General features: G+C 30.9%; 1 protein-coding gene and 1 non-coding gene across 2 annotated transcripts; both read left to right on the top strand.

Moving 5' to 3' along the window:
* On the top strand, positions 1–73 carry Trnar-ucu (transfer RNA arginine (anticodon UCU)). Its single transcript has one exon. It is a non-coding gene; the product is annotated as a tRNA-Arg (tRNA).
* Positions 74–2,807: 2,734 nt separating this feature from the next.
* Positions 2,808–9,713, top strand: LOC126920319 (homeobox protein rough). Its single transcript, XM_050730464.1, has 4 exons — positions 2,808–4,218; positions 4,845–5,109; positions 6,741–6,975; positions 8,982–9,713. The coding sequence occupies exons 1-4, from the start codon at positions 4,000–4,002 to the stop codon at positions 9,187–9,189; spliced, it is 927 nt and encodes a 308-aa protein (XP_050586421.1). The 5' UTR covers positions 2,808–3,999; the 3' UTR covers positions 9,190–9,713.
* The last annotated feature ends 54 nt before the right edge of the window (positions 9,714–9,767 follow it).

Below are 9,767 nucleotides of genomic sequence, written 5' to 3'. Positions count from 1 at the left end.
GTCCCTTTGGCGCAGAGGATAGCGCGTTGGACTTCTAATCCAAAGGTCGTGGGTTCGATCCCCACAAGGGATGATGACAACGTTTTTTTTATAATTTCTTCCTTTTGATGCATTTTATAAAATTTATTTTCACTATATTCGTGTACCAAAAACTTATACAGTGATATGTCATCTATGCTAAATAAAATGATCTGTCACTATTTTATGCATAATGAAACGATATTGCAGACGAACAACATTATGTTAGAAGAATCTCCAGAAAGAAGAATGTTATGGAATAGAAGAATGAATGGAGAATCAAATTAGAGAACTGACTCCAACCATAATTATTTAGAATTATAGAATAACAGATAACAATAAAATATACTGAATCCTGACAACGATGCTCTATAGGTCTCTAAGTAGTAACTCCTGTTACAAGCCAGACGTATTGATACGCAATGATGGAGCTTCTATAATATGTAGTTCTCTAAGTAGAAACTCTTCTTATTAGTTAGACACATTATACATATCTTATATGTATGCTATACCACATTGTATGGTGAATTTACTAAGAACAGAAGAAGTCATACAAAATGCAGATATTTTCACGTATTAAATTTGTGTTCGATGTTTCAAGCGCCTACTGTGTGCAACTTAGAAATTAGTCGGTAAAAAATGGTAAATTACAGAAATATTACAGATGTTAATAAGGAACTGTTGAGTTGTCCATAATTTTATTAATGGAAATTAATGAAAACACGTTCGATGGTAACACAAACAGCTATACTTTAAATTAAGTCTTAGTTTTGATATTTCTATTCATAAGTTGTTGGTATATTGTTCAGAAATTATAAATTCTGTATTTCTGTCCATTGGATGACTTCCTGAAGAGCTGCGACATGGAAGATTTAGACGATTTGATACGTTGAAAATCTTTTCGGGAAATATAATGATAAATTTAATATGCATAGTAGAATCAAAATAGTAGTATAGTCAACAAAGGAGTTGTTGTGCGTGAAGAAATTAGTAAAACCAATAATACGAAGTCTTTTCGTCGGAAGCCTCTTTTCAACTCTGAAAACGGGTTTGAAAACGAGAATATGCAAACAGCACGTTTTATATAATGAAATATATAAACTTACTTTGTTTACTACTGTAATAAAAAAGACAAAGAAGGAGTCCTAAAACGAAATGAGTCCTCGAAAAGAAAAACAAAATACAGTCGAATACCGGTACATTTCAAATAAAATTCGAAAGCGAGGCGAAGATGAAAGAGTTTTTAAGTAGACAATGTTAGCCGGAACCACAATGAATAACGACCTTGTCTGTGTTGCGATGGTAATCTGGATTGTTTTAGGTGCGTGAGAATTACCTATCAGAATAACTCGCCGGTGGAGTGATATAATGGTAGTCCGATTTCGAACCAATCGGGGACGAGATGGAAATCAATGTAATTATAGAAGAACCAACGAGAATTCGTTGAAGATGCGCAAGCGCATGTCCAGCTTCACATCGAGCTATCTCTAATTTCCTTCGTGTGATTTCTATTGTCAACATTATGATTATTGCAAATACATATAACGATTTTGGTTGGCGAGCATACAATTATTCAAGCTAATAAACGTATTTATTACAATTTTATTGCGATATTAGTTCGTTCGCAGATACATAATTGAAACGTAACATTACACGTTTTAGCAAGAAAAATAGGAATCAAAATGTATTTCCATTTTTATGTTTATTCTTGTTTGTATTAACTGTTTTATATTTCTGTATTTGCTTGTATTTGTATTTTAATGTAAAAAGGGGAGAGAATGCTGGGATGTCGATCGTTCGTCTACCTCGAAAATGTAGAATTCCAAATATTTTTAGTTCTTTTACGGTCATCTTTTTAAATCATTTTCTTTCTGTCAAATAATTTGACATTCTGAAGCTGACGTTTTTCGGCTGAGCGAAAATTTTCTATTCCGACGAGAATGACGTTTACAATAACATCCAACGGAATTGTAATAGTAGAATTGCCGTGAATCGCTAATAAAAGAATAAAAGAAATTAATAATAGTATCAAACTTTAAAGACACATGAATTTATATTTAAGATTGACAATATTTGAACAAATCTGATATACACCAGCGTTACGAAAAATATAACATTCTTATTAAATTGTTGCTTAAATTGATAGTATATACTACGATTTGTCTTGTCGAGGTGTTATAAATACTTCAATAAATATAATAATCGTAAGAGATGTAATTTCAGTGGCAAACGTACGAAAAATTATTTTTCCAAATCTAATATCGTAGGAGGAACAGCAATAAGAAATGAATCAATGATATGTGATTTACAGAAAGAATACCAACAAAAAATGAAGCAATGATACGTGATAAGAAGCCGTAAGTCTCTCCCAAGGGTTGAAATCTTCGACAGATGGATGAGGAAAGAATTCCAGTGTAGATTGTTCAATGTGCGGTTGACCGTGAATGCACCAGATATACTGCGAGATTAATATTCATACCCTTCACAGATCATTCATATTTAATAGAAAAGCTTTCGTACCGAAATTTTATCGTGGTATAATGACGTACAATAGGTAGATTCTAATACTATTAAAAAAAAAAAAAAAAAAAGAAAAATAACAAAAGGCGGAAAATAAAATATCTAATAAATTAGAAAACACTGTACGTCGTTTTTGTTCGATTACGAATATGTATAATATGAATTGCTACGGTTATAAATACATACGGTATATTTTACTTACAAAATATTAACTGTTAAAATATTCAGTTTCAACAGAAATAATTTACATCGTTATTTTATAATATTAAGTTTACATTATACCCTAAAGTAACTTTAACGAGTAATCACTTCGCTGATGGTTCATGATTTTTATAAATCTCTCTATTGGCAACTGGAAATGACGTTATTTAACAAGATTAACATGAAATCTAAAGAGAATTCATCCGTGTCATACATTAAATGACAGCACAAACTAAAATCAAACTGAAGTATTCGGCTGAGATACAAAACGTTAAAAAACACGAAAACTATTAAATAAATTCGTTTAATCGTCATACGGTTAATATCTTGTTTCTAATAAGTAGATTCGTCAATACGAAACGAAGCTTACGTTACTGATCCTAATCTAAAACTATTTATCGCTCGGTTACACGTTTATTACCAACATATTCGAGTTTCACGGTGCAATTAGAAATATGTAATAAAGTCGGTTTCTCTTCGACTAACCACAAACGTCTGCAGGTGCTTTTTCGCAAAGGGGCGTTACAACGATGACAGAGAAATTATCTGAAACCGAAGGGATGGGGGTGGTATACCACGCATAGTGGGGAACATCCATGGGGTAGGGAGTACGAGCACCGAACATCCCTTCTCTCTATTTTCATACTAACCATGAAGCGAGAGAATGGACGTTGCAAGCAAACTTCGACTCAGATACGTGTGCAACCTCGCACCGAGTCATTCGGTGCTCTTTCTCGAGGTATTTTACGTACAAGTGTCCTATCAAGAGTGTTCCAACAATTTTACTCGTTATGTGAACGCTATTCGTATACGTACATGAACGTATATGCACTAGCGCGTGCGCGCAAACGTGCACTTTCTTTAAGTTTTAACACGTTGTTACATATTTATTTTGCATATTTCTTGTACGTAACTTTGGTCCTCTGAACATCGTGAAAAATAGATGTGCACGTACGTGAATTTTACAAACTTATTCGCTACGCCTAGGATCGGAAGATTTAAAGTGACGTCAAAGAGGATGCAAATTTCTATTCTTTGCAAATTTTCATTCTCATTTTGATCTATCTACAACGAATTGAATGAGTTTCGTGCAATGGAAAATTCAACGTCGATCGAGTTAGTGGTATACAAGAATAAAATCAAAGATTTGAGAATGACGCAGGAAATAAAGACGACGATGTATATCGCGCTTAAGACGAGTCGTTTGTAGCTTTTGTACTTTTATCTTGAAACTGGAACGCGTCGATAGAATTTGACTAAATGTCGACGAAGGCAGAAGGACCATCATCTCCAAGACAATTCTTCGCGCGAATTTATGGACACCTCGAAGCGAAAAAGGTCGATGATACCGATAATGATCACGAAGAAACACCTAAACCGAAATCAAGTTTCGACTTTACTTCGAATATACTTCTGTACAACAGAAACACGTTAGATGCGGACAATTCGTGCAATTCTTCGAACGATGATGTTATACAAGTAAGAAATGACTTTTCTTACGTGTAGAAACCTCTTTTGTTCGTTATTGTTTTCAATACTTTTTCTGGTTCTCGTTTAAAGGAAGCGTCCGATCTATAATTACTTCCTTCTCTTCGTTCAAACATTTTTCTCCAATATTAGCTCATTAACTACCTACATAATCTTCCTTAAAAGTATAATTCTTTTGCGATTTCCAAATGAGGATTATCCTTAGATGAAAACAAAAAGTATATATTTTTGATATTTTTGAAACATATTTTAATTCTCATTGAAGAACGATTAAAATCTATAAAATAATATTAAAATTTCGAGAAATCTTGACAGTTAATAGATTAATTTTTAGAGTATCATCTTAGTGTTGGCCATTCCCAATAAGATTCGCGATAATTTTAGTAAATAGACTAATGATCTAAGTATATTTGACAATTGTTTTGTTATGTAAAAGTTCGAGATAAAAGCTGAGTTCAATAGACGAAACATTTTTAACGAAAATTTTAAAGATATATTAATAAATATGCAACTATGCAAAGACAGAGACGTTAAATTAATTAACAAATAATATTTTATCAAGTATAAGATAAAGGATTAGGACAATTTAGGATTTAATAAGATAATCTTCTGCGTAGGTAATGGGCATAAAAGAAAGATCCACGGAACGAGGCGGGAAACAGAATAGCAATGAAACGAACGCGTTAACGAATGACAAGGAGAAGAACTCGAATTTCTTTAATTTAAGATTACCATTGTTTCACGAACTTCATCAATCCGGACCTACTAATAATCCTGTATTTTTATCTCAAGTTGCATATCCGTCTGCGCTTCCGCCGCATTTTCATAATTTACCATATTTCCCAACTTCCGAACACCATTTGCAAGGATTCTCAGCTTTCTGTAAGTATTATTTTACTTTTCTCGTTAATGTTAAAAATTATTGACGTAAGTAGTGCAACATCAAATGTATTTTAAACAATAATCGTAGAAGTGTTGAATTACAATTCTTGATTAATAATTGAAATTAACATAAACGATATTCCAATACGTTGTACCGCAGAAATAAATCTGATCAGTAAATTGATTTATTAAAAAGAGTTAAAGTTGAATATATCATTCTATTGTCGTTCTATCTTCTTTTCTCTATACATAATTATTTAATAAAATTATTGATTTTTTCAAATATAGCGTATTACGCAATTTGTCTATTCCATGATGATTGCTTAAGAGTTATTCCCTTATGGTATGCTATCCGATAGAATTTCAGTATTTACAACTACATTTTTACAAATATTTTGAAGTTACCACATTGCAGATTATTGTAAATATTTGTATTGTATTTATTTCAGCCTGATGGCCTAGGAATTGGATAAATTAAAATGAAACTTACTAACTACAATAGCATAAAATGTATATCAATTCTTTTGTTATCCTTCCTCTTTATATCTTTGTATAGACATTCTCTCTATTACACTTCATTCATTCCGCCATTCATTATCTATCTATTCTTTACTTGTATTTTATTTCCTAATAATTGCATAGATTACTGTAGGGAAACATTTAAAATATAACTAAAATATGCTACGTAATCTTACAGATAATATATCTACATTGTACATGATATAAGACAAATCGCGTTTCTGTTAATCGACATACTAGAATTAAAGAAATTTTGCTTTCGAATTCTATTTATACATCTTCTATAATTATTTTTATCGCCAAGAAATTTGTATTCAATTATTTGTTCTCCACAAAAGTGAAAAAGAAATCAAATTTAAGAATTCGATTCGACTCTCCCAAACTTATTTGGGATTTATTAAATTTAAATAGCTAATCACAGTCTCTTATTGACTTGCACTCATATAAAAGTACATTGTATACATCGAATGCCAGAAGTTATTATAATTATAAATTTAATCAAGATTAACAGGAAGCATCATCTATTTCAGTTTTTACACGTTCCTTGAAATCCTTAAAACACACCGATAATTTGTCGGCAATATGTATTTCAATATTTTATTCATTTCCTAAAGCTTTCCATTGATAAGTGTTATTACAGCAAACATGTACAATATAACACAATACAGGTATACGCACACGTTTGAATGGATTTATTCCGCTTCGCCACCTCCTACCGATGTTGTGATGAGATTACTGGACGCAGTTGGCCGCATTTCAATGTGAAATATACCTTGCTATATTTCTGCAAACCCAGTGTTACTCGCCTGCCCCTTAAGCCGTTGTCACGGCGAGGCTGCCGAGAATCGCTAGCGTGTTAAATGAAAAACAAGAAAAAAAAAAAGAAGCACGCAAAATGAAAATACAATAATCTGTGAAAATGTTAGAATTACAGGACAAATTAAAATATTTTCTAAATTAATAGGCTTTTGACATAAGTAGGTTAATACATTTTTCCTATAGGGAGTAACAAGCTGCATTATACATTAAGAAATATTAATATACGGTAAATAAATATTTTAGCGTATAGTAAAATATATCATTTAAAAGAATCTCTTGTTTATATTGAACAGTAGCTCGGAAAAGGAGGAAAGAGGGACGACCACGAAGGCAAAGGACCACTTTCAGCGGGGAACAAACATTGAGATTGGAAGTTGAATATCGTAGAGGGGAATATATTTCTAGAGGACGAAGATTTGAGCTTGCTACATCTTTACATCTTACAGAAACGCAGATAAAAATTTGGTTCCAAAATCGTCGTGCAAAAGATAAAAGGATAGAGAAGGCGCAACTTGATCAATATTATCGGTAATTACTTACATGAACTACGTGTTAAATATTTAAGTAGAGGTTCGTTAGAAGTATACAAAACGAATAACGTGTCAATATTTAAAAACTATATAGATAGATTAGAATTTTATTTTTTCTAAATTTTTCTTCCTTTTTCTTATTTATAATATATTTATTTAGTTATCGATACCGATTACCTGATTCTTCTATCAAAATCAATGTGCCTTCATTAGTTTGGTGCCTCATAGATCTTCGATTATGAGTACTATTTGGTGTTGCACGTTCAATTTTGTGAATAACTGTATGTATGTATTTGATGGATACCAAGAACTCTGCAAAATTAATTACATATTCGCAGCTTTTGTACAATAATTATGATGCGAAACATAGATATCCTTTGCACTTACAGACTCGAACGGTTCTAAAATTTGCTCAATCTTGAACACCTAATGAAACTTGTAAAGTAAGTATATAATAGCTATTACTAAAAATGAATATTCATAAGATTAAGAAATACATGTTGCACGGGACGCGGCATCGCTTCTACTATAGAGAAATGACTCGTTACAAAAAAGACTGCAAACTATAAACGCTTCTTTTCTTACATAACTTTTTCTTCATTGGCTTCAGTTCATAAATATTTAAACTCTGTTCACGACACTGAACAGAGTGATTCTTAATGGAGTCCTGTTATAGTCATCGAGAATGGTTTTCTCCTTTGATAAATTATGCCAATAGTGTTGCATTTTTCTACATTTTATTGTTGCATATGATCCAGGACTTTAGAAGATGTCTCGGAATCAGCCTTAAATAAACATTTCAAAAAAAGAACAAACTTTTGATGCTTTTCTGATTTTAGTATTGATTGTTTGTGCCAACTTTTTGCTGGTTTTTTGTTTTCCAGAGGTGGGTATACGTTGTTTTAAAATAATTTTTCGTTCTAATTTTAGTTTAATTCTTACAATTAGTGCGTTACGATGAGATGATATGAGAGTATGTATCGCCAACGATTCGGAGCATAATCCTATGTAAAGGGATACTTATCGCATTGGAAATCATCTCGTTTTCTTTTGAAGTACAATCGATCCCTATCTTCTTTCCCCATAATTCTCTGCTCTTTACTATTGCAACTCTTAGTATGTATTATTTCGTATTACGTCTAATTCTATTATAGATACACACATTTAGTTAACTCGTGTCGTATGCATATGTATGTATATACATGAAGAACATATTTGATTTCAATGGATTTTCTGCATCACTTGTGTTGCTCTAATTTGATCGTATGGACTTTCCCACATAAATTACTACGATTTCGAGGGATATAAATAACACATTGAGGCTTGTAGAACTAACGCAAATATGATAATATTATATAAGTAACAAAATATGTTCCTTGAGTACTGGTTATTAGTTTTTATATATTTGAATATTTGTTGTGCATATTTTCAAACTTATAGTTAATAATTAATTAATTGATATAAAGGTAGGTTATATACAAAGCATAACAAAATATTGCAGTTTTCCTACATGAATTTATGCACTTACTGTTTGGCCAAGCAAAAGTACAGTTTCCGGAATGATTATTTTTCAGTGATTTATGTATGTCGTGTATGTCGTATTGCAACTGTAATGTTGAATTTTTTCCTAGGTAGAAAAGTAAATATTATATCTTTTCTTTTGAAGTATAATCGACATATATAAAAGTGACACGAGGTAAAAGATAGGGCTATGTCTTATAAGGTAACATAAGGTTTGAAGTTTACTAAAAACCGTTGCATGAACTATTTTACATTCATTTATGTAGAAAGGGTTACAGAATTCTAGGAGTAATTTAGTTGATATTTTAATATTACTATAGTCAGATAACTAATAAATAAAGTATTAAACAAAATTCTTTTATTTTTTATTTTCACCTTATTCTAATCACGTTAAATATTAAATATTGAAACATAATCGCAATTGAAATTATGTATAATAATACTATAGATAAATAATTATTTTGAATACATTACGTGTTGCAGAAACTTCGCAATTTCCAGTGGAATGATAAATTTGCCAATTTATGGTAGAAGTGGATTCTGTGAATTCTGTTTTTATAAAAAGACTTTTGGATCTGCAAGCAGTCACTCCTGTACTTCGGCGAGTCCTGTTACCGGAACTTTTACAAAACCGCAATGTAATGAAAGTGAAATATCAGATAGTAGATCAAATGTACTATTTTCTGTTTGAAGTTCGAAAAACTAAATTTTCTACTACAAGCTATTAACAAATATGTATTAAGCTTCAATAGAACTTATTATATTTGTGTTTTATAAATAAGTTACATTAAATAATTGTAACGATTTTAAGAATTAATGCATTATTTTGTGCAAATCCAATATTAAACTTAATATTTTAAATTTAAAACAATTGCAATCCATTGTAAAAAGATTAGTAGCAAATATGCTAAAAAATTTGCGAAAATAGAAAATCCTAGTATTGTTAAAGAATTTTAACAATTCAGATATAAATTAATATACAGTAATAAAATGTGTATAATACAAGCGATTTAACAGATAACAATATATTAATTCAAATAATCTTTAAATGCGTTGAATTGCACATTAAAATACTATCTTTTTATACATATACTGGCGACATATAGCATATTGCTACGTATTATTAAATGGTCATTTAAAATGTAACTGTAATTTGTAACAATAAATAATAGTAATACAAACAATTACAAATTGTAATATTTTCTCATTATTTCAAGATCAAACGCAGAAAGATATGACATATTCCAAGAGAAACATGACAGAAAGGTA

Source organism: Bombus affinis, chromosome 9, assembly GCF_024516045.1.
Source record: "Bombus affinis isolate iyBomAffi1 chromosome 9, iyBomAffi1.2, whole genome shotgun sequence".
In the NCBI taxonomy this organism is placed as follows: domain Eukaryota; kingdom Metazoa; phylum Arthropoda; class Insecta; order Hymenoptera; family Apidae; genus Bombus; species Bombus affinis.
The sequence above is the reverse complement of the archived record's forward strand: the minus strand, read 5'-3'. Positions and strand labels throughout refer to the sequence as shown.